Source organism: Lonchura striata, chromosome 3, assembly GCF_046129695.1.
Source record: "Lonchura striata isolate bLonStr1 chromosome 3, bLonStr1.mat, whole genome shotgun sequence".
NCBI lineage: Eukaryota > Metazoa > Chordata > Aves > Passeriformes > Estrildidae > Lonchura > Lonchura striata.
Window position 1 is genome coordinate 12,273,876 of NC_134605.1, and position 25,797 is coordinate 12,299,672.

The 25,797-nt window shown below is 45.2% G+C and overlaps 1 protein-coding gene across 2 annotated transcripts; it reads left to right on the forward strand.

The window, feature by feature from the left end:
* The first annotated feature begins 1,816 nt into the window (after nt 1-1,816).
* On the forward strand, nt 1,817-25,193 carry RD3 (RD3 regulator of GUCY2D). Of its 2 annotated transcripts, XM_021547535.2 has the most exons (4): nt 1,817-1,915; nt 2,393-2,535; nt 13,360-13,674; nt 21,396-25,193. In XM_021547535.2, the coding sequence occupies exons 3-4, from the start codon at nt 13,379-13,381 to the stop codon at nt 21,691-21,693; spliced, it is 594 nt and encodes a 197-aa protein (XP_021403210.1). In that variant the 5' UTR covers nt 1,817-1,915; nt 2,393-2,535; nt 13,360-13,378; the 3' UTR covers nt 21,694-25,193. The 2 variants fall into 2 exon arrangements, with proteins under 2 accessions (XP_021403210.1, XP_021403211.1); XM_021547536.3 differs by lacking the exon at nt 1,817-1,915 and having other exon boundaries at nt 2,090-2,535.
* The last annotated feature ends 604 nt before the right edge of the window (nt 25,194-25,797 follow it).

Consider the following 25,797-nt stretch of genomic DNA (forward strand, 5'->3'; position numbering starts at 1 on the left):
TGGTTGGACAAGTCCATCCTTAGTGCCATTGTCAGAGGTCCATGACTTTGACACCAAAATATGAAGGCAATACCTGCAGTGTTAGCAGTGTGCTCAGGAGAGTCAGGTCAGCATCTGACAAATGGTGAGAAATAGCATGTGCACCACACTACACACTGTTCAAATGCACTACAAACTGCAATATGCTGAAACCTGATTGTCATGGAGTGTCCTGGAAAATGTACCACTGAATAAATCTTCCCTCCATCTCTGTTACCAGAGCGTTGCTACCAAGCAACTGATGATCAGATGCTGACTGATCTGGTAAGTCCTATCAGTACAACAGCAAAAGAATCCTTGGTTTCAACTGCTAAATAAGGTATGGGAGAGATGAATGATTTTTCAGTTTTGAGGCTTATATATCTGTAAGGAAATGTTCCCAGAGATATTCCCCAGTCATCAGTGTCTCTGATTCATGACAAGAACTTCCAGGAATTCACAGTACTGAAAATATAACCTGGAAAATACACCTGAAAACTAAGCATTTTCAAGGGGGTTTTGTTCTGTATTAGAGTTGATGACTTTTAAATAGGTTTTAATGTATGAAAATATAATGGTCTTTAATTGTGTAAAATGACTTTTTACTTAAACTCAACAATCCATTTAGAGCAGAAAATACCTAGAATGCTATAAACCTCTACAAACTGGACTGGCATTGAAGCTCAAGACAGACAAGCAATCCTCCACAGCTAATTAGCAAAGAAAAATGCTTCTAATCTCTTTGCTAGTCCAGTTGTAGATTTTGATCTAATAATAAACTAAACCTTAAACCCCCTCATCCTCATACATTTTAATTTAGACTGCATTTGGCATCCTGTAATCTGTAATTTTTTTAGCTGGGCTATTTTGGTCTGTGTGTGTGCTGCACACACATACATGGTCTGAAACACCTCTGTCCTCTGCCTGTGTGAGTGCTGCATAAATACCAAGAACTTGGGCCATAATTTATGAAAGCTTTTCAGTGGGGGCATGATTGATTTCACACACATGCTCAGGTTGCACGTGTGTTCCTGTGCTGTTCTTACCCAAGGCTGCAGCTCTGCAACCTTCTGACATAGCCTGGCTCTCCTGGAATTTGCTGGGGGGTTGGCCAATGATGCTGGGGATGGTTTTACACATTTTTCTGTGGAAAGAGGCTGGATGAGGAACTAGGGGCTCACAGAGGATACTGTGGCTGTGTGTGACTGGGACCATCTTATTCAGCCCCCTGCAATGAGCAGGGACATCTTCAGGTAGGTCAGGCTGCTCAGAGCACTGTCCAACCTGCCCTTGAATGTTTCCAGGGATGGGACATCCACCTTCTCACTGGGCAACGCGGGCCAGTGTTTCACCACCCTAATTCTTCCTCCTCTTCCTCTCTCCCACGCCTCTCCAACTCCCGTGCCGACCCCTCATCCTTCTTCATCTCTCCAAACCCAGCGCAACCCTTTTGGCCTCTGTGGCCGAAGCCCGTTCTGTTCCGTTCCCAAAGGATTGGCGAGAAATGAATTAATAGATTCAGTTTCCGCGCCGTTATTTGTCGGTGCAAACTCAACCTACAGCCGTGAGTCCCCGCGGGGTCTGCTGGTGCCGGTGCCGTGCCGGTGCCGTGCCGGTGCCGTGCCGGTGCCGTGCCGTGCCGGTGCCGTGCCGGTGCCGGTGCCGTGCCGTGCCGGTGCCGTGCCGGTGCCGGTGCCGGTGCCGGTGCCGGGATGCCCGGGCGGAGCCCAGGGCCCTGGACCGAGCGGGCTCTCGGTCGCTGTGGGAACGGCGGCGGGCGGGGCGCGGGGGCGGCGGCGGCTGCGGAGCGGCGGCTCCGCTCAACTTCGGCGGAGCGGCGGCGGCGAGAGGCGCTGCCCGGCCGGGCGCCGGCGGCGGGACGGGAGCGGGCACCGCGGTGAGGAAGAGGAGCGGGAGGAGGAGCTGGGGACACCGCCAGCGGCGGCGGGCGGGGTGCCCGGCGGGGCGGAGGTGGTGCCCAGCGGAGGGGAGCCCGGGGCTGGGTTCCCCTGTGCCCGAGCGGCTCCCGGGGCCGGGTTCCCCTGTGCCCGAGCGGGTCCCGGGGCCGTCCCCCCGCTGGGACAGCCCCGAGCCGCGGGGCACGGCCGGGGGGCGGCGGGGGCGAACCCCCCGGTGCCGCCTGCAGAGTCCCAGGGCCCTCGAGCATTTCTCCAAAGGGCCGGCTCAGCGGCAGGGTGGAGAACGCCACAAAGTTTTCGTGGTTTAGAGGGACTTTTAAACAGGTGCCGAAGTCTGGCTGAGCCGAGAGGTGCCGGCTCTTTGCCGGGAGGCTGTGTGTGTGTGGAGGTAGCGGACCGAGCCCTAATCGCTCAAAAGCACTGCCGTAAGCCCAGCTGTTGTATCTCGTCACCAGGGCTAATCCATACCCCAGTGTGGGTTTAAGCCTGCTGTGCCATTTAGAGGGCTTGACTTCAAGCCACGTCCTCCTCCTGGTACCCTCTCCGCTCGCCCTGGGTCCGTCTGTCCGCGGGAGCAGCGGGAGCGCTGGTGCCAAAGGTGAGGCGGGAAGGGAAGGGAAGGGAAGGGAAGGGAAGGGAAGGGAAGGGAAGGGAAGGGAAGGGAAGGGAAGGGAAGGGAAGGGAAGGGAAGGGAAGGGAAGAAGGTGGCCCGGGCCCTCTGGCAGCTCTCCCAGCCTGGGCTTGGGCACAGCTGCCTGGATCTTGGATAAGCACTGGGTAACTGGTTATGTAAGGATGGGCAATCAAGGAGGAAAGTATGGTTTATGCTGCTTTATGCTTATACCATTTTTAAAATCTCTGTGATTTGACACCTGCCCTGCTAGGTGTCTGCAGTGTGGAAGTTCAGTGTTTGTCAACCCCAGTGAGGTACCACGAAGGTCAGGCAGACAACTTCTGGATTATGGCAGTGTAACTAAGCATAGAACACACTTGTGTTTCCTAATGCTGATAGATTAATTAAAACCCATGTGAGGACAGTTCTATTCACTGCTCACAGAGACTGCTCTCTCTGTGCCTGCAGGTGGGACATGCAGCTATTCCAGAGTGGAAAGCATGAGCTTTCCCAGAGCTCTGCCAGTGCTGTGGGTGATCTCAATAAAGAAAGGCTTAACTTTTCAAGCTGGAAATTTAGCATTCTTCTTTTGGTTGCAAATTTTAGAACAATGTATATTTTTTAAGATGTAGACATTTAACAATGACATTTAACATTTAGCAATATTGCTCCTGTCACAATGATCAAACTAGTATTCTGCAGTACAGAGAAAACTCTGCAGTGAATGGAGGCAGAGTGGGACTTTGAGGACCTTCGGTCAATATTTTTTCGGGTAGATATTGTACCTAAGGTTTGGTCCTGAACAAAAATGTACAGGTGTCTCTTAAACTGCATTCTCACCTTACGATGCAATGAGTTACTCCTGCTTTCCCAGACGAATCAGTCCCCAGTCTGGATGGAGAATGCACATTTCACCTGCCCATTTTCACAGCACTTAGTCTGGTTTTCACCACAACACATGGATAAAAATACTTCAGAGGACCTGATGACAGGTGGAATATGCCTCTGGGTCAGAGTTTCAATCTCTTTATATAACTCTATATATGAGAATCTGCAGTGGATGACAGTATTAGAAACTCCAATCTGTGATATTACTGCCCCTTTAATAACATTGTGTGGTTAGTAGTAGAATAGAGAAAGATGAGCTGTGGATCTCTCGGAGTTTTAATTCTGAAAGACGTTTGTATTGAAGCCTTCCATCAGATGCTATTACAGCTTTATTGCAGAATACTTTTTTTTCTGGTGGTTTGAATGATTTTAATAACAGAAAAGCTCTGGGTCTGTGCTACCTTCTGAACTCTCATTTAGAAAGCTGAATGAATGGTGAAGAATACTTTATATCCCTCTGTCCTGACTGGAAACCTGGCTTTGTAGTCTGCAGAGATCAAAGCAAAGTATGGAACTGAAGGTGTGTTTGATCCACCATGGCAAGATCTGAGCAATATATAGGAGTTTTAAACTAGTCAGTCAAACAGAGCAATTCATTGTGCTTTAACTTCCTGTCTTCTGTAGGTTTAGGTAGCAGTGTAAATTGTATGACAGAGTGCTTTTATGGTTGCTAGTAGAAACATTGTTTCAAGCATAAGTGAGAAATTGGCATGAAAATAGTCCTGGTTTTCAACAAAGGGAGCTCATTTGCTTTGGTAAGTAGACAAACTGCAGAATACTGCTCTGCTTCATGAGCAGATTTGAGTAGAACCCACCCTTTTGCTTCTGCAGATAAGACAAAGATTATTTTCTCTAGAGAGTGTCAGGCATTAGGAAAGCTCCAAGCTATTGGGCCCTTCCTTCACTCTTTCTTTAAGATTGGATTTTCATCTGGAGTTAATCAACAGAACTCTCCTTTATTTCAACGAGGCAAATCTGTTTTACATTTGTGCAGCTTTGCTGTAGATCATGAAGCTGTACCTGTTAAATCAGCTACCTTTTCTCATTGATTTTGGTTAGTGACTGAAAACCATCTTTCTCATTCATACCTGAACTTGGAGCCCAGTTTGCTCTGAATTCTTGTTTCTTTACCCCTCTTGCAATCAAAATGCAGATGTAAAAGGCATCATATACACTCGTTTTCTAGAAGATTGAAACGCTAAGAATGTATTACAAACTACACAAATGCTGGGGAGATAAGAGCAGTACTTTTAGTGTATTCTCAATTTTGGAAGCTTTCATTTAAAAAAACCCCAACACCTTGTGGGGGCTACCAGCTGTAGAAAATGTGACATATTCATGTATATCATCACTGTTGTGGTATTTCCAGAAGGCCGCTCAACCTTTCCTTTAATAGAAATAGTACCGCTTTTGTTTCTTTTCTGTTCTGCAGCACCTCTGGTTCACTCTGAGTGCCCTCCTGTCACGTTCAGTAGTGCTGATTTTTACTCATGCACCTTCACTAAAGGTTTAAGTGACTTGTAACTCCCTGAGGCAACGACAGCAGACAAAGAACCAGTCCCTTTCTATAGTGCTGCCAGTGCCAAGCCTGCTGGAGAAAAGTGAATGCAGAAATGGGCTGCATGCTGAACAGCAGCACGGCTGTCATGCTTTTTTGGGAGCGCTTGTCGCTCGGGAGTGGAGCTGGGCAGCAGCAGGAGCTGTCAGCCCAGGGCAGGCAGGTCCGACCCTGAGCGCAGCCGTGCTGGGGACAGACAGACATTGCCTGGCATGCAAGGGCCTGCTGGGTGCCACAGTGCCCTGTCACAGATGGCTTTGCTCCTGGATGCTGCTGTGAGGTGCTTTTGGCTGTCCTTAAACACCTGCAACCACAAAAACTTGACAGTAAGGTTGCCTTTAAAGCACTCGCTTCATCCCCTGCACTTCTGTTATTCAAAGCTCCTTGCTACTTGTAACAGGGTCATGTACCTGGAAACGTGTTAACCACTGTATTTTTCATTTTTTTTTTAGTCCAGAAATAGCTTGTGTCCATCACAACAGGGGAATCAGTGTGCTTATAAAGCAAAACACAGGTTTTCTGCTGTGGTCTATAAGCAGACTCTTGAATGTCCTCCAAAGTCCTCTGTCTTTATTCTGCAGGTCAAAGTGAGGAATGCTGCTGTGATAATATCATGATATTTACATTGCGTTAAAAATTCTTGATTGACAAGCTCTACCTACTGCTATTTCAGCATTAATTGCCTCATAGCATCTCAGGCTGAGGTTATAATATTTTCCACTGAAATTACAATCACGTGGCAAGTAGCTGTAAACACCTTAGCTTTCCATGTCACTGAACAAGACAGGAGATTCCAGGCAGATAGGAAGTAGAGTTCTTTGGGCCCTGATAAGGTAAAATTCTCTGTATGGAGAGAATAATGGCAAGTACGTTAAAAAAAATCACAGAATATCCTCAGTTGGAAGGGATGGACAAGGGCCATTGAAGTTTAGCTCCTGTACCTGCACAGGGTATCCTGAAGTGTCACACCATGTGCCCAAGAGTCCAAATGGTTCTTTAATTCTGTCAGGCTGGTGTTGTGACCAGTTCCCTGGGCAGCCTGTGCCAGTGCCCAAACACCCTCTGGGTGAAGAACCTTTTCCTGATATTTAACCTAAACCTGGCCCGACGACTTCAGGCCATTCCCTTGGGTCCTGTCACTGGGCACCACAGAGAAGAGGCCAGTGCCTGCCCCGCTGCTTCTCCTTGTAAGAAAGGTGTAGACTGCAGTGAGGTCTCCCCTCAGTTTCCTCTTCTCCAGGCTGAACAGAGCAGAAAGTGCTGGAGAACAGAGAACAGGGATCCTTTTACAAAGCTATGGTGGACTATATAAATAAAATTGAGAAGGTGTTGGCAGCAGTTTCTTAGTTAGAATTTGCTAAGATTCTTTGGAACAAAATTAAAATATCTTAATCACAAGCAAAATAGATTTTGAGGTTCATCTTTGATGCTGTTGCTACTTAATGCTCCTTCAAGCAGATTGTGCCAGCAGCATAGCCATGACCACAATTTCTGCCTGAGCAGCTGGTTAAACATTGCATCAGTTAGCCCAGAATTCAGAGATGGGTGTAGCCAAATCAATTTCAATCTCCTTTAGCCCAGAATTCAGAGATGGGTGTAGCCAAATCAATTTCAATCTACCTATGAGATGAAGTCCAAGCAGGTATTTGATACCTTTTGGTATCTGAAAGACACTGGACTTTCCTGGACAATGTAATTCAAATCTTACTAAAGAAGTAAATAATTTAAAACAAATTTTAATGTGCTCTGCAGTTTAACATTATCTCTTTTTCCTGTGACTATGTGTCTTCTAAAAGGCACAATTATGGGGACAGTTTGGAGATTGGACCCACTTTGGAAATAAATTTCCTTGTTTGTTACCCTGTGATCTGGCATGTGTGGAAAAAGGCTAAGTGGGTATCTAGCATGAGCAAATTCTGCTCTCTGACTGTAGCTATAAGGAACTACCACCCACAAGTTGGGAGGGAAGGCATTTCCCTGCTCCTCAGCCCAGTTTGTTGGCATGCTTTGACTGGAGGATGATGGAATTCTTGGAAATCTGTCTACAGCCGAGTGACAGCCTTTCTATTGACATCACTGGATTATGGATTAGGCTTCTCTCACGTAACCCCTTTAAGGCTTCTCCTTCTTCTCCTACACAATCACCACACCCCTGAGATCCTTGAGAGTCACACAGGATGGTCAGCAGCACTCCTGGACTGTGAAGGCAAAGGCAAACCACAGGAGATTTGTCAACAGAGGACATACCTTTATAGAGAGTCCTATTCTACTCTTACTGTTTTTTCAAAATGCACATTTCCCACCCTCTGCATACTCCTATCCTGGAGGGTCCTACAAGCTGGGAGCCAGGAGAAGGATCAATGGAATGCAATTTTCTGTTCTCAGAAGTTGATTTTCTATAGGCTAAACTGGCCCTGCTGATTGACTCATGGTTTACCAGAAAGCAGCCCTGCTGTAACAAGTCTTAGCAAGTGGTGATGCAGCCTGCAGGAGCCTGGAGGAGGCTGTGCCTGTCAGGTTGTATGAACAGCCTCCAGCTGGCCAAAGACCAGCCAGAGAGCAGCCAAGGAAACAGATTCCCTTTGCTGGTAAAAGGGCTAGGAAGGGCTGAAACCCTGTCTAAGGTGAAAAAACAGATAAGGCATGTGAATGTTGGTATTTCTGATGATTCTTTGGTGTGTTCTTTGGAACAAAAAGAGGAAATCACATGGGGAAACATGGGAGAAGGTAAAAACATGGAAAATGAGGTGAAATTGCTCAGAATATGCCCTGAGAAAAGAATGGAGAAAGCTGCAAAGTACATGAAGAGAAAAATGCAGGAATTGCTGACAGCGTAGAGAACAGTGTAGGAGTTTTGAAGAAGGGCAAAACTAACAGGAAACATTTATATGAGAAACTTTCAGTGGGACTTACTAAAAATTACTAAAATTTGAAGCAACCTCTCAGAGACTGTCAGGGAGAGAGAAGGAGAAAGCCAAATATTCCAGACTTTAGCACAGATAAGGTAAAGGTGCTTAAAACTCTGTGAGGTGGATGGTTAGACTTGCAACCAACAGTGTGAGGGGAAAACTTGTCTTCTAGACAAAGGTGTAGGGTCAGTGACACCAAAATCTCAAAACCCAGGTCTGTTTCTGGAGTGGAACTTACATAAACCCCTCAGAAATTTTGGTTGAATAACACCATAGTAGTTCATCAACTAGATTGTGTCAGTTCCCAGGATAGCCTCTTAGAAGGAATTGGAAAATTGACTATTTGGGCAACAGAAACATTTGTATTCAACTGGGGCAATGTCTCTTTTTAAAATAATTTTAATGTGAATGCTTGCAAACTGTAAATTTGTCATTTTCCCCAATAAGAAGGTCAGGCTGTAACTTTTGCCTTTCTTTAGTTGTCCACATCTTGCCAACAGTCCTTTGAGTTTTTCCACATGGGAAAGCCTGTGAACTTTAAATTAGAACCAGCAGCCACAGTTAATGGAGCCCACAGTATCTTCTGCAGGCTGCTAAGAGCAGTAGTGGGAAGAGTGGTGGCTTGTTGAGCCTGCCAAATAGAGATGGCCAGTTGCCAGCTCTCAAAAAGAGGAGATGATGGATGAGAGAAGGGGAAGGAAACAATCTCATACAAACAGGACTCCCTTAGGAACAGCCAGCACAAGCTGCCAGTGTGCATGAAACACTTGCATGGGATATTCTTTCATTTGAAAACTGGCCATTTCTACTGTAGGTGAGGTGCTTTCTGTCCTTTATGGTCTTCTCGTCTGGAAGCAGATTCTTGTTATGGCAGTCAAGTGAAAGCCCCATTTGGGGTCAGAGGTATCCGTGTTCCCACACCAAAAGCAATTCTGCCTTTACCAGAACTTTCTGAAAGCTCTGCGACTGGGCAAAGCTCAGGTTCAGCAGGCCTTGGCATCAGCAGACAAGGTATCCAAAATATATTTCTGTTTATCCTTTGTAAAACTAGTGCTTGGTGAAATGGTTCTTATGCAGAATGCTTTGCTTTGAGGGAGACTTGTGGAACTAAAAACCATAAATGCAGTAAGAACAGCCCAGGATAGTGCAAAATCCAAGTCTCTTTGCTCTCTTTCCCAGCCTGACCACTAAATTCCCTTGCTCCTCTTCTAACAAACAGCTGGTGATCTAGGAATAGCTGGAAGGGCATTCCTCAGCCTCACAGTCATAATGCTTTATACTGATTTACCCCTAATGCCACTGAAGTCAGCAGAGTTAAACCAGTGTGAAACCAGGTCATAAACAGAATTAAAATACAGAAGGGCATGTTCACCTTCATCAGATAAAGGCACAAATAGAAATAATAATGGTACCTGTAGCAGCTTATAAAAACTACTGTCATCACAGAAGCTGAAAAGAAATAGGAGACTTTAAATTATTTACAACAGCTGGTGGCCTGTTTCGCCCCTCACTTTTGTTAGGGATACACAAGGGGTGATCAGACGAGGAAAAGATCTTCATCCTTAATGATGTGTGCTGGTGAGTGGAGGCCATCCTGTAGCAAGATGCAGGTGCCTGTTGGAGTGGCAGGATCATGAGCAGCTGTCAGTGCCTCGCTTCCAGCACCAGCCTGTTCCTCTGGCTCGGCCAGCAGAGATGCCAGAGCTCTGCCTGCTGGAGTGGGAGCTGCTGCCTGGGGTCACCCTGGCAGTGCACACCAAGGGAAGGACTTGTTGGAACTCCAAATGTCCCTCAGACATTTTTGCATGTTCCGGGTCCAGGTCAGAAGCATTTGAGACCCTGGCAGGCAGCTGGAAACAGCTGTGATTTTGGATTTGAACCATGGAATGATTTACCAACCTTGCAGGAAGAACAGGAAGTCACAAAAGCTTAGATATTATAGTAGAAATAGTCACAAAGTAAAGGGAAGAATTTTTGAGTGCTGTACAGGGGGGTTTTAAGTCTTGTACATGGGGGTCAGAAGTTTTAAGATGGAGAGATTTGGGCCTGCCCTGTCCTCCCTCTCTCTTCTTCCTTACCTCCATGTCCTTGGTGATGTTGGCACTCACAGATTGGTTTAGAGTAGAAAAGCATCATTTAATATAGGTAATAGGCATTAGAGAAAAACTATAAACATTTAACACGTAATGTACCATATAAAAGACAGCACCAGCCCTGGATGGGGAGAGAGAAGAAGAAGTCAGGAGTCAGAGAGGATGTCAGGGTGTGTGTGTGCCTCTGCCTCAGCTGCTGAGCAAACCACAGCAGCTCAAGAAGGAAATCTTATGGATAACTTGCAATCAACTACCTTGAGACCAGACAACAAGAGACTGCTGAGCCTTTCTTTGGAAGCATGGGTTGGAGGAGAGACTTTTCCAGCACACAGAGCCACCCCTGACCTAGGGTGAGCTCCGGCAGGGTACTTGCAGCAGCTGCTGGCTGTGACTGCTGTCACAAGGATAAGCACAGCAGATGCTCCGGGCACGGGCAGTGCCTGCAGCCATCTCTCCTGTACAAGCACTGCAAAGCAGCCCAGGTGCTCCTGTTTGCAGGAGCCAGAGAACACCTGCGGCCTCACACTCAGAGGTAGCTGCATCGGTGACCTGCAGAAGCTTTCAGCCCTTTTATGTCTGCCTTCTGAAGAAACTGGTATTGCTTGCTGGGAGAGGTAGGATATAGGACTAGAGAAACTAGTCCTTTGATGCAGTTTGGAAAACTTCCTGATTCTAGAAAACTCTAAGCATTAGAGCCTGAAATAATTTCAGCTGTGAGACACTGTACAGATTATCCAGGTTTTTGGAGCATTTTCCTTTAATGGTGTGATATATTTACATAGTATGAACATTTTTGAAAGATAACAGGCTACTTTAGGATGAGTGAGTGATGCGTGGAAGCATCTTTTCCTTGCAGTCATGGCAGAATTCTATTGCTCATTTCTCATCCAGGGAGTCTGAGAGCTCGTGGCTCTCAGCTCTAGTGGGAGTACTGTGTAGTTATGAGTTTTTGGTGATTTTTATTGTCACTAAAGGCCCTAGGCCCCCAAGGTGGAAGCTTAAATGAAAAGCATATTTTCCTCCATTTCATGTCTGTCTGTGTCCCAGTAGTGAGGATTTGCTCAGGCCTGCAGAATCAGACTCTTTAATCCTTTGCCCTCATGTTAACTTTTGACGCCATGTCCTGATTGGGCTGCTGCCAGGAGTAACCTTGCTGTAATCCCAGCTGCAATCATTATTTGTGCCACCCCTGCTCCCCAGGGGCTCATGGAAGGGAGCAACAAGGCACGTAAGTGCACTGTGTGAAGAAACATATGCTGTTTTTCTCCTGTTCAGCTCCCTAGTGCCTGTTTTGCATTCCATTGTGTTTAAATACAAGTACAATAGGTAATAACTTTGTTCCACGCATTGTCCTCCTGAAGGGACAACATTAAGGGATTGGCTGGGTGGGGAGTTAATTCCATCTTTTTCTGAGCTGATTGATGCAATTTGTTCTGTCCTCTAAGTGCTGGGTAACTCCCCAGCAGTAGAAACCTCTCACTTAGAAGTAATAATAGTTTAAACCTTGGTATGTTTCTGCTTCCCTTCAGAGCAGTCTGAGTTCCCTTGGCACTGGGGGTGGTGCTGAAGAAGTGCTCTGGCAGCAAAGCAAACAATGGGATTTCAGCTTGTGGCTTCTGCTGCATGCAGGAACACATTTGCTAAATAATGGTTAAAGATCTGTCTGGCTCTGTAGCTCAGGCTTCTGTGAGTGCTGCCAAGGCAAGGGTGAGCCCAGCTGCTGATATTACAGCAGCAGCAGCAGCAAACTTACCCAGGTGTATTTGGTTTGTGTGGCAAGTGATGGGGGCTACAGCAGTGGCTCCTGTGCAACACTGCCAGAAACCTCCCCCATGTCTGACAAAAGAAATGCCAGATGGCTCCAGCAAGGACCCACTGCTGGCCAAGGCTGAGCCCAGCAGTCCAGCTGGTAGCACCTTTGGGATAACAGGTCTAAGAAGGGAAAAAAATAACAGAACAAAACTGCTGGGAGACAGAAGTGAGGATGTGGGAGAGCAACACCACTAAATACTCCAAGGTCAGAGCAGAAAGAGGGGCAGGAAGTTCCTCAGACAATGGAGCAGAGATCCCCTGCAGCCCATGGTGAAGGCCATGCTGAGGGAGCTGTGCCCCAGCAGCCCATGGAGGTTCAAGGGGATGCAGAGATTCACCTGCAGCCCGTGGGGAATCCCATGCCAGAGCAGCTGGATGCCCAAAGGAGGTTGTGACCCATGGGAAGACCACAATGGAAGAGGCTCCAGGACGCAGGACCTCCTGGAGAGAGGAGCCCATGCTGGAGCAGGTTTGCTGGCAGGACTGGTGACACCACGGGGAGCCCACACTGGGCATCCTCCTCCTGAAGGGCTGCACTCCCTGTGAGAGACCCAGGCTGGAGCAGTTCATGAGGAACTGCAGCCCATGGGAAGGACTGACACTGGAAAAGTTCACGGAGGACTGTGCCCATGGGAGGGACCCCACACTGGAGCAAAGGAAGGATGTGAGGAGTCCTGTCCCAGGGGAGGAAGAAGCTGCAGAAACAACGTGTAGTGAAATGACCACAATGCCCATTCCCTATCTCCCTGTACTGCAGGGTCAGAGGAGGTAGAGGATTTGGGAGTAGAGCACAACCCAGAAAGAAGAAAAGAGTGGGGCAAGGTGTTTAAAGATTTGGTTTTATTTCTCATTATCTAACTGTGATTTGATGAGTAATAAACTAATATACCCAAGTTGAGTTGTTTTGCACCTGACAGTAATTGCTGAGTGATGTCTCTGTCCTTACCTCAAACCATGAGCCTTTTAATACATTTTCTCTCTCCTGTTCAGCTGGGGAAGGGAGTGATAGAGCAGCTTTGGTGGGCACTTGGTGGACATCAGCTTCAACCCACTGTGCCAAATCACTTAATCCTGCCTCCTCTCTAAGGTTCTCCTGGCTCGAATGTAGCTCCCAAATAATCCTTTGACTCCACATGTTGAGTTTTTACAGGTAGTGTTGCTGCAAGGTCATGCCCTCCCATGAGGGTTCAGCCAGGTGAACCCAAGCCCGTGTGTGGGCAGGAGACTGCTTCCCCAGCCCAGCCTGGAGGAAGCAAGGCATCCTTGTAACCTGCCTTCAGGTTAAGGACCGTGACTCATTTTAATTACGTGCTGAGCGGAAGCTGAGGGAGATGGTGCCTCTTCACCTTCTGCCTCACCCTCTGAGCAAGCTGGCTGCTCCAAGTGAGATTTCTCAAGGTACCCAGCACCAGTTATTTCCAAGTGGTTATCCAGTAGCAATTTTAACAGCAGACTGGAGGGGTCTGGGGGGAGGAATGTTCTCAGCTGAGGTGTGTTGATGATGGCTCTATTCTTTTTCTCTCCCTCTCTACCCTTAACCCACTCCCAGCAAAGACACACGGAGCATTATGTCATTGGCATCCTGGTTCAGGTGGAATGAGCCCCCAAACCGCATTTCCCAGAGGAACCCCACAGAAATGGTGGTTGAAACGCTCATGATGGAGCTGAACTGGCAGATCAAGCAGGCAGAGAAGCAGCAGCGGGAGCGGGAGAACGAATACCGCAAGATGAAGACGGGCGTGGACTACGGCTGGCTGGTCAGCTACCCAAAGCAGGGCTACGACATCAGCCCCGGGGAACGGCTGCAGCTGGAGGACATGTGCACCAAAATACATCCTTCCTACTGTGGGCCTGTCATACTCAGGTACAGTAAAAGATGGGATGATAAAGAGCTTTCCTTTCCCCCTTTCCTCTTTATGATGTGTGAGGAGACAGTGAGTTGCTCACAACAGAACCAGAACTTGGCATCCTGTGTCGTGAGTCACACTCATGATAGTGTTTTCATCAAAGAAGGGAAATCTAATGCTTTAAGTCAGTTTAACACAACAGAAGCTACAGAATGCCATTTCCCTCTGACATTGGCTTGAGTACTTTATGCTCCTGTGTAGCCAGAGCAGCTTTACCTTGCCTGATGAGCAGGTACCATCTCAGCATTGTGATGGCTTTTTTTTTTTTTTTTCTTCAGACTTTAGAATCTTAGAGAAACTGAGGTTTAAAGGGACCTCTAGAGGGATGTACTTCTACCTCCTACTTGGAGTAGGGCCACCTTCAAAGTTAGATCATGTTGCTTAGGGCTTGTCCAGTGTTGAATATCTCTGAGGGCAGAGGTTCCACAGCCTCTGAACAACCTCCTTTGGTTTTTCCCCATGTCACTGGAGCCTTCATTCCTGGATTTAAGCTGTCCAGCAGGTCTATTGAGGCACTTGTCCCCAGTGTCCAAACTAGCCTAAAAGTGCTATTATTTTTTTCAGCCTGTGAGCCAGGTGTTCCCAGAGAATGTCTCCCTTCCCTACCCTCCCTCTTCATCCTAGACTCTATGCATCATGGGATGCAGCTGAGGATGTGTTAGTTTGAACAGCCAAGTGGCGCTTCTGACTTCTTCAGTGTAGATGTACACACAGCTCCTCTTGCTGTTGAGCCTTTCAAATGCTGTAGCACTTAGAATTGCTGCCTGCCAGCTGAGTGACCTCCTGTGAAGATGCCTTTAGAAATGGACCTAAGCCTGCTGTAGCATCCAGACTGGAAGGGAAGGATGTGGCTCCTTTCCTTTTGGGGTGGCTGTTCGAAGATAAACTCTTGCACTTGGCACAGTGAAGGCAAACTTGGCAAAGTGAGGAAGAGTGACTCTGCAGTGCATCTTAGCCAAAGCAAAGTTGTGAAATGGGCCTTTATAATCAACTTCCCCTGTTCCAACATGTTCTTCAGCTGGGATTAGAGTGAACACAGTCCTTACAGGATGTACAAAGAGGGCTCTTGGCACCCTGTAGTCCCTCACTGCATATGCTGGCTCCTGTTTTCCCTTGAACAAATGAATCTATGGCCTCTGAACTGCAACTGTAAAAGTGCTGGAAATATCTGGTCCTCTGTCTTACAGTGGATGTAGACAGGAAAGAATGCCAAAATTACCTCTCCAGCCCTCATCTTCCTGGGGCTGAACCTTGGAAGCAACCTGGCACATAGAGCCTTGGCTCTTGCAAAGGTTGCCATGATGGCAGAATTTGGGATCATTCAGTGACCAAGACCTCTCCAGTGAAAATTTGCTGGGAACAGCACCTGCCTTGTAGTTGTGTAACTCCAAGCTATGCTGTAAACAAGCCACTTCAAACCCTTGGGATTCAGAGCTATCTTTACCATCCCCAGAGCCCCTGAGCAAGGCCTGTCTGGCTAACAGGTTATTTCCATGACAGCAGGCTTTGGCAGCTGGAGCAGAGAGGCCCCAAGGTTCATCCTCTTCAGGAAAGTATTAGGCTGAGCCATATACAACTTGCTGCTCTGCTATTATTTTCTAATTGAGACAGATAATGCAAGAGGTATGATTTCAGTGCAGCTTGTAATGGTTGTTCACTCTTGTTCAGGATCCATCATACTGATGGCAGTAGATAAATGTACTCAACAGCGTTAACGGACTCTGTGTGGGCATGATTGAAAAAGGCTAAAACCATCCTCTTAAAACTCCTCTTACAAATAGGCTGCTGTCATTAATTGTATTCCCCGATGATTCGAGAAGTGGCATGTTTTACAGAGCTTGTATGGTGAGCAGAGCCACACTAAAAAAGCACCCTGAGGATTTTCATAACCTTTGTTTGTTCAGTTCTGTGACTGAGAAGGGACTGTCACAGCCACAAAAATGGTGGAACTGGATTGTGTCAAAGGTCTGGCTGCTCTGATGAGCAGTCTGTATGTGACAGAAAGGCCAGTGGCATTGGTGTAAGGAAAAGAGCAAAGGACAAGGAAGCAAATCCAATGGGAGGGACAATTACACTTCATATATAGCATCCAACTTACTGTGCCTTGTTACTGGGAGACTTTTGGAGCCACAAGTGGACCTTTTGTCCATAATTGGCTTTTTCTTGGCATGATGTGGCTTTTTCTTTCAGTTGTTTAGGTTGTGGAGGCCTTTCTCTTTTTGAGCACATGTAAATTTATAGCATTTTGGTGCCCTGTGGCAGAGTTCCACTCCTGAACTACATCTGTTACAAAAAAACTGTGTTTACCTTGTCTTAAGCTAATGCATCCCAGTTTTATTTGATAATTCTTTCACTTTGTGTTGGAAATGTTAGGAGTTGGCCCCTCTTTTTTTCTGCCTTCAAACTGACAGCTCTGACATTCCATGGAATTTTCATTGCTGATGAGGAAACGGAGAAAAAGAATTGGGCTTGACATGTTAGGAGGTGAAAATATACAGGAGAAACAAAAAGAAAAAAGAAAGAGCCTGCAATTTAAATAAAAGCCAAAATTGGATAAATTCTCTTTTCAGAAAGTGAGATAAAATGGAGATTTTAGTAACTTCCCCAAAATTCCACAAGAGGAGTATAATAGGAATGCAATGTAACCTCCAAATTTCCAGTGAAGTACTTGAATAATAAGATCATTGCAGTGCTGATGTTTTCTCTCAAGTACTCTGCGACTTCCTAATACATAGCAGCTTTTAGAAAAATCTTCCACTGAAATAGTCTGTGGGCTTGCATTGGGAAATTCAAATGCAGAGCATGCACCCTACCAAAGTCTTTGGTTCTGACTAAAATAGTAAGCTTGATATTTTGCCTTCCATTTTAGATATTTGAAGAGCTGAGGTCCTTTTTGAAGTCCTTTTTGTACTCGACAAGCACATAATTTTTAAATAACACAAGTAGCAGGCATCTTGCAGAGTTTGTTTTGTTTGTGTCATGCAAGGTCTCCTTCTTCGTGAGACTCCGAGTTCAGAGTCAAAGCCAGAAAAAAACATTTTTATATGAGTTGTCAGAGATGTCAGTTTGTTCTCTAAAGGTCTAAATGATTATCCAAACTGTCCTTTTCTGTGGTTATGGGCTCATTTACTGAGAGACAAAGTTTCTCCAAATTTGTTTCTTTAGATGTGGAGAAGGCTGGAAAGGAGAACTTCACAAATTAAAGAGGTTTTTTCTCAGATCCAGATTGCCTATTTTGTATTTTGGGTCAATAGAAACTTCTCTTTGAGGCTCTTGGAGTTCTGGAAGGATTCAAATACGCTGCAAATAGCATCAGATATCTGGAGACTCTGATTCACCTCATGCAAATAAAGCCTTTGCATTCAGGAGTAACTTAGCTTTAGGTTACTGGGTTAGAGATTGCTGCTAAAATTAAAATTAAATCCTGGAGCCAGCTGAAGGAAATTAATAACAGTGAGTTTGGTGAGGTCTGTAGTACCTAACTGCTGTGGTTAAACTGAACAAGTAGAATGGTATGTTGCCAATAAAAAGTGCTAGATTTTTCCCATCCTTACTCAGAGCTTTAACCCTAGTCAGAGCTAGTTAAAGTCTGTTCAATTTCTTTCTGTTTCAACGGAAGTGAAACAGCTGGTTTCTGTCCTCCTGTGCCCAGAGGGAAACAAAAAACTCCCTAGTATGGAAATGTAAACCTGCATTTTGATGATCTGAGTTGTTACCAATATCACAGGCTAAGGACTAATTTTATAAGGCTTGTGTATAGCTGAAGTGTCCTTCTTAGTAAGACTTAATGTAAGACATGACTAAAATCAGAAATGGATTTATTTACAATTACAAGCTTATGTTGGAGGTGATATGACATGAGTGTTGCAATTAGTGTGAATGCTGTAATTCTTTGGGAGCCAAGAAGCTTTCTCTAGCAAAGCTGTTCCTAGTTTTACCCTATAACCAGAATTCCTGCTCAAAATATAGATTCAGGAGTCAGCAGGTAATTATTAGCACTAAGCAACCCCATGTTTTCTTTGAATGACTAAATCTACTTAGAGCTCCCCATTCAGACGTGCATTCAGGAATACCCTGAACTATAGGCACATTGTTTAAATCCATGGACTTTCATTGGATTTAACAGGTCTTTAAAGTTCAGGCTGTACTCAGGGAACCCACTGTACAGGGGACCTACAGAATAACACAGAAAGGTGATAGTGCTTTAAAAAGCAGTGCCAGTATGAGCCAAGCACAGCAGGATTCTTGAAATCTGCCCTAAAAAGCAATGAAAGAGTCACAACTTAAAGAACAAATTTGTTTGAACTGTGATTCAAACACAGCTTGGACTGGGGAATGTGCTCATCCCTGTGCATGCCTATCCATCCTCCCCAGATCTGGTTCAAGGTGAGGTTTTGTCACGTCTCAGACTATGTGACGTGCATGATGTATTCCAGGAGTGCCACCAGCGCTTCCATAGCTTGGGCCACAAATAAGACAGAGAGGTCTGCTTTTGTGATGAGTAAGGAAATCCTGCTGAGGTGTTTCTGGACGTGGTTGTGCAGTTGCCTAGTTTGAAACTATCCCATGCAAAAGAGTAAGGGTAAGCTGTGCTGGAAGACAGATGAGCCTTGAGCAATTTTGTGTTCTTAACCCCACTGAGCAGCTTTGTGTGGAGTTTGTTTCCCAAGATACAAGGCCATAGTCCTTGATTCCAGTGGTTTTCTGGTTTTATATACTGGGTGTTCTGAGCAGAGAGCAGACTGCTGGAGCATCCAGCACATCAACTGGTATTCACTGATACCTGAGGAAGATGGCTTTGGTGATGTGTAGGTGTCTGCAGCAAAAACATCTTTTTTTTTTTCTGATACACAGACTGCTTTAGCTGGAGCTCAGCCCTGATAACCTGTCCATCTTTTCTGTTGAGAAATATTTGTGATGTGCACTCCTTTAGGACTTCCTACATGAGCTGTCCCTTACACAATTGTGCTGATACTGAAGTTAGGTGGGCATTAATAAAGGGGTGAAGTTCATCCTGTTAGGGGAGAGAAAAGGATCCCCTTTCCATCAGAATCAGGGTGACTTTCTATTGTGTGACTGGCAGACAGTCTTTTGAATTGCTTTCTCTTTGTTTCTTAGACCTGCACAAGTCCTAACAAAGTAGTTTTGGTGTTGGTCCTGAAAAGTTAGAGGTAAATCTTAACAGCAGAGTTGACAAAACTAAGCTATGGAGAGTGCAAACAGCCAGATAGCTGTGCAGGTGGAAAGTTACCCTGATTCCAGAAAACTATGTCAGCTGGATTGGTTGGGAGTGTTATCAGCAACCAGGGAATTAGCATTAGAGTTCTCTGCTCAGGGGTGTATTTGCTGTCATTTTACCCATTTCCCCTCTAATACCCAGAGCCAGGCACTGGCCCAGTAATAGCCTGATGCATGCTGCTCCCTGCTCTGGAGCCACAATCCAGCAGGATGACACACAGCCTCTGAAAGTGGAGGCAGTGGTCAGGCTTTTTGGGTGCACAATTGCCAATACAAAAGAGGATGTAATTTTATATATATATATATGATGTAATTTTATATATATATATATATATATATAGATAGATAGATAGATAGATAGATAGATATATGATAGCACCTCTCTTCAATAAAACACACATTGAGATAAAATAACAGAATGACTCGGTTCACCTCTGCAATAGAAATCCTTTGAAGCTGCTTTCCCTGGGATAATAACAATGTTGTGAAGACTTGAGTTTCTATGGACTCGCCTGTCTGTGGTTCAAATTGGATAAAGGGAAAAATGTACTTATTGTGAAAACTGTATTTTGGGCTCTTTGATAATGCAACTGAAGTGCCTCCTCAGAAGGCAGAAAGGAAGTTTGCAATGTCCAACAAATCCCAGTTCCTGCTGTTGTTTGCTAACCCTCAGCAAGAGATCATCTCTTTCCCTTCCAGGCTCTGCACAATTCAGTTTGGCATCACTGTGTCAGTACTTAAATAACCAGCATGAACTCCCTCACCCAAATGTTCAAAGTGTTGAGGTTTTTGGTGAGGGGGCAGAGGAGGGAGATTAAGAATTCATCCAAAGTAGCTGAAACAGTTAAGGAACCTTTTGGTGACTTTAGAAGGTTTTGTGTCAAACTGCTCTGGCTTGACACTGGAAGGGACCAGTGCTTCTGCTGACACCAAGTTCCCTCAGCAAGCAACACTGGTGTCTCCACAGCTGCCAGTACTTGCTGGGAGAGAAATATCTGGGACACAGCAGGGTGTCAAGATGTATGGCCAATTTCAGGCCTCCACAGTCAGAGTCAAAATACATAAACATACAGAAACTCTTTCTGGTTTCTCTCCGGCTTGCTTTCTTTCCTTATTATCTTGGGTATCCTTTGGCACACCATTTAGCAATGCAATTCCATATGTGCTAAACTCCTTCTTACATTCCTGGGGCTTTGCAAAAACCCAAGAGGCAATATCTTATTCTATCAGCTTCTGCTGTATTTGGCTCATTTAAATACAGTCCTACTGTTTTCTATCCTTGTTCAGTTCTGCTGGAGGAAAATACCAAAATGCTTACCTTATACACTTTAGCTTCCCTGCAGTACAAATACCTGGATTTTAGTGAAGTACTAGTTTAGCTCTGTGTTTGCTTGTAGGTATAATTTCACCTTAGGACTGATTATTTATTAGAAGAGTAGCCATATCAGCATCTGTCACAAATGTGTATATTACAGAACAATCAGAATATCTACGTGACCAAAGGGAGTGGCTCCCATACACTCCAGGCTTGGGACAATTCACCCAACAAGGTCAGGAATGGCATGATCTCTTCATTGCCCAGCCTGTGGCCCATTCAGTGGCTTCAAAAAAACTTCTGCTCTGCATCTTATCCTCCTCACCTGCAAAATAAACAGTGGTGATTCTTCACTTCCTTGGTATTAAGCTAGGTTAATAAAATTAAAAAAAAACTCTATTGTGAGCTCTTTGCTGAGAAGGCACTGAAGTAATTCAGTTATCTACTTAGATATAGCACTGTGCTGTCAACCAAGATGTTTTCAGCCGAGGCAGTCCATTATGTTACAGAAATTCATAGGAAGATGAAGCACCATGGAAAGTTAAATATTGAAAGACTACCAAACAAAGTGACTGGATTTTCCTTTGTCTAGAGGCTATTGGGTAATGCTATCAGGAACAAGAATGGAAAACAGGGGAAGTCATGTGGGACTTTCCCTGGTCTACCTTGAGCTTCTGGTAAGCTGCAGTTCAGGGACTACTTCGAGCAATGATGTGCATTTGGACAATCACGTTTCATCAGCAGTGATGGGGACATTTTCTACAAACTTGTCCAATAATTTTGTTTCTTAAACTATTGATAGCATTGAGTTCTGGTTTAACAGGTGTTGTGTGAAAAAAACACTTCCCTTCTGTTTCAAACTTGCCTTCTAGCTTTGTTTGGTTCTCCCTATTATTTCTAGCGCTTATAAGAAGCAGTGATTCATCTCTTCCTTACACTCCCTGGCTTGCTTGTGATTTTAGAGACCTCAGGCATATCTTCATGGCCCCTCCTTGTTGTTGTTCCCTTCTGTCCAGGGAGTCTCATTTAGCAGGAAAGTGCAAGTTCCAAGCCTAGCACAGCGATTTGGCAGCAATCAGGAATTGGATGTTTTTAATCAAAGCTGTGCCTTGACTGTGCTTCCAGGTTCAGGCAAGTGGTTGCGGAGTACGAACCAGAAGCGCAGGAAGTATCCCGGCTCTTCCGCTCCGTCCTGCAGGAAGCTGCTGAGAAGATCAAAGAGGAGGAAGAGGCCAAGAAGCTTGCAAGGCAATGGAACACAAAGAACAGAACCAGCCTCTCCTTAACAACATTTAAATCTCGGTCCAGGATTTCCCCATTCATCAGTGACATCAAGACCATCTCTGAGGATGTGGAACGGGGCACTCAGCCCAACAGGAGGATTTGGAGCATGCCAGAATTTCGGAACACCAAGGATTTCTAACTCTATGCTGAATAAGGTTTTTAGATACTGATCTTTCAAAAGCCCAGTTAACCCTTTTTTAATTCTACTGTTTTTTCTTTTTTCCATCTCTCTTTTCCTGCCTGTGTCTGTCTTGGAAGCTGTGTCCGTAGTAACCGCTGCTGATGCCTGCAGTCTGTGACACCATTTATTACCAAACATGGTAGCCTTTCCTTTAACTCAGTAGCTATTCAGGAACCTTAAGGACAAGGCTCATTTACTATCTCATTTTTATTACTGCGTTCTTGTGGAAAATCAATTAGTTTTGCTTTGTCTGTCTTCTCCCTCTCCCCTCCAGCCTGGATGTAGTTATCTGTAAAAACTTTTGGCTCAAGCTACTGAGAGCTGCTGGCTTCACCAATCTTGCTGAAAGCAAGACAGCCACTTAAATGAGTGAGGCTTGCAGGATCAGGCTTGTGAGCTAAAGCTACTATCTGATTTGGAACTGAACTTCCATTTCCAACTAATAGCCTTCCTCAGTGCTACAACAAACTTCACAGGTAACCTCAGCACTGCTCTTGATCCGCTTTTTTGCTGACAGTTCACAATCCAACCCAAGTAGAAACAGACCCAAGCTTTTTGAGATTAAAGACCAATCATGTTTCATAACCACCAGTTTATGCATGTTCAAGTTTCTTGGGTACTTTCTCTTTTATGCAGGCAGAACCCCCAGAACTTTGCACCTGCAGAGTAGATAGAAATTTATCAACCTGCTGTGTAGATACACAGGTGGATGTGTCAAGGTCTCTTCTGAGACCTTGAAGAGACAGGAAAATGCCACTAAGGAAACACTGATAAGGTCCTAACTCAGCATCAGAGGGAGAGCTCTCACCAGCAAAGGGAACAGCAGGGCACTCTGTGAAAGTCAAGTGTCCTGCAGAGAACCCAAGGGCTAGGATGCTTTGTGGTAACCTACAGGAGACGGGGAACAGAGAGAGGGATTTGCTTGGATGACCAGCTTTTGGGGAATCATCTCAGTGGGTTACAGTCTCCTGGAAGACCCTGTAGCTTTGTTGTTCTTTTGTCCGTTTCCAGCTATTTTTCCCTGAGGATCTTTGCAACAGCATGTGGGTTCTACAGCCAAGATTCAAACCCTTTGAAGCTGTGCCAACTCTGGGAAGAATTCCAGTACATGAAATCTATCCTAGACTAGAAATGTGCAGCTTCTTCCAGAGATGGAGGAAGGCAGCATAAAACAAAGATCAAGATCAACCCCCTAAGAGCTCTCTGAGACTGGGATTCTGACTCTTCCACTCTCCCCTCTGGGCTATGTAAGATTGAAGGCAAGGCTTCCTTAGTAGCACAGGCTGCAGTTTCTATCCTTTGATAACATTGCTGCCAGCAACCCTCCTAGGGACAGAAAGCAGCTCACTTTTAATCAAAAAGTCAGGGATTCCAAATACAGCATCCAGTTTGGGACAGGCTATTCCAAGTTTAGGTCAGTGAGGGAGAGTTTAAAGCCTTCTGACAATCAGCTTAGTGTTTTTCAGCCATATGTCCTTGTGAAGTAATGTGATTGTGTGTATGAAGTAAAAATCAAGGCTAGACATACTTAACATAACCTTAGCTGTCTAGAAGATGTAGGATCTCTAGCAAGGGGTCACCACAATTAGCAGAAATAATTCTTGTTTGGAAAAGAGTCAGCCATGGTTTTTTTTATATAGTTCAAGCCACTGTACGGTACTGAAGACTGAGATGAGTTCATGAATTTCATGCTGCAGCTCTGTATTCATTTTATTTGCACTTATGTTCTGTTTGACACCTTCAGTATTGACCGCATTGATGTGATGTTTGATGGACTGCTGGGAGACACAGGACCTTCTGACACACTGCCACAAAGCTCTTTGTTACAGCACAGTGTCAGTAGCATGCTCACTCTTTCTTAAGGAGAATCAGCAGTAAGTACCTTCCCTGCAGCAATGTACTAAGCCAGGGAAATCACTGATGGGTGTTCACAGTATCACAGTAATCTGTGATTGTGCTGTGTCCTTCATTAACAACTTCCAGCTGGCAGACACCACTCTCATGCAGCCAAGGAGACAGATCTGACTTTTGGTCAAAGCCCTGCATGTTATGGAGGCCAGCCTGTGGCAGTGCTTGTGACAGCTGTTTTGCCTCAACTTACCTATCATTTATAATTCCACAATAAAACATAATCCCAACTCTTGAACTGTATCACTCTCCCAGTACCACTTCTGGAAGTTACACTGGGCTCACAGCAGGATCTGATGGTAGAGGGATATTCAGATACCAAGCTAAGAGCAATCTATTCTTACTCCATGCTATCTAGTACTCTTACAGGGGTAGAAGTAGTGCCCTGCTTACCTGCAGCCAGCTGCTTGGAGACTGACTGTGAGCTCCTGCATTGTGCATGCAGCAGCAGGTACAGAAGCAGAGCCAGGAGGTGATCAGGGTGCACGACTGCTGCACTGCTTCTGGTGCTCATTTTTCTTAGAAATGCTGTACACTGAACCTTAAATGATCCTTTGGTCTCAGCATGCAGCAACAACTATGCACTCATGTTTGCCTTGTCCTAATTCTACATTTGGCATGGCTAAGTTAGTGTCAGTTCAAATGAGGAGCATGAAACTCCTGACTGTCCCTACCTACTGTGCTGTGGTCCATGGCACTGGGCACACAGAGCAGGCTAACCAGATTGTTTCTGGCTAAAGCCAACCCAAATGATCCACTGCAGGTGGCTCACAAACCATAAATCTGGACTAATGGTGGTCTGAAACAAACTCTCATAAAACTTGCGTAGTGTGAAGATCAGGTCCTCATTGATAACTGTCTGACTCCACAGCTCTGCTCCTCCTGGGCTGCTGTGTAGAAAAACACTACTTTCTACTTGCTAGTGTAGAAAAACAAAAAAATTTTGATGAGACCCTCTCGTCTGTTTTTAGCACCTCCTGACAGCTCATCCTGTGTGTTAATTCTTTAAGGAGAATGAAACATTAATTATCAGCACATAATCACTAATAAGCAGAAATGAACCAACAATAATAATTCTAAATCCTCAAACATTCTTTCAGAACTGAGTAAGGCTTTTGGTATCAGATCAGAGCATCACTGTTGCCCCGCTGCTGACAGTGTTGTGCTCTCCAAAGGACATTGTCACACCCAGGAAAAAGCAGTCCTAGACTTGCTATACCTACTAATAATAATGGTAGCAGCTCGGCCACACTGCTCAGATTCCAGGGGCAGGCACTGCTTACAGCCACTACTCTCCTGAGGGAGGCTGTGCAGCCATGCTCCTGTGGCTTCTAGAGATGAGCCTGGCCACAGGCTGTGCCAGCCAGAAAGGATGTGCAGGCAGGAGCTGAGGTTCCTCACCCACAGCAGCACAGAGTTCAGGCAGCTGTCATGCCATGAGGAACTGGAGTAAGCTCTGAAAGAAATACCTGATTGCTGACACTGCACTGTTTATACATTTCAACACGGAACCTTGGAGAATTAAAGCAAAGCTGTGCAATATAAACCAATTTATTTGTACTTGTTGTCTTTAATTAAAGGTCTCCTGAAATATAATCTGTCTATATCTAGCCAAACACAACAGCTGTTCCACTGCCCTACCGTGTATGTATCAAAGCAGGAAGGCATGAATCAAAGCTAAAGGCACTTGATCTAAACAAAAAAACCTCCATCCTCTCTCTACAGGCTACACATGCAACTGCCCACCTTCTGTCTTGCTACCTCTACAACCAGATCTCAAGATATAAGGTGATAAATAATCAGGATTAAGCAATTGCAAAGGTCTGAAGTTCTCATGGCCTGCAGATACAACCTTGAATCAAAGTCTTCATCAACATCAACGAGCTTCTGAGCACGTCTTACATTAACCAGTATTACCACAAAATGAGATGATATGAGAGACAAAATGGGTGTTTTGTCTCCAGATACTTTTGAGTCACTCTATTGATTCCATACCTGATCCTTTGTACTGGAACACTTTAATATCAGCAGATGGCCCCAGATGTCTCAGGACTCCCTGGGCTAAGCATCGTATATACAAAGCATGCGTTTTAAACAAAAGGGAACCATTTTTTTCCCCACATTAGGTATTACTGAAACATGAATTGCATTGCT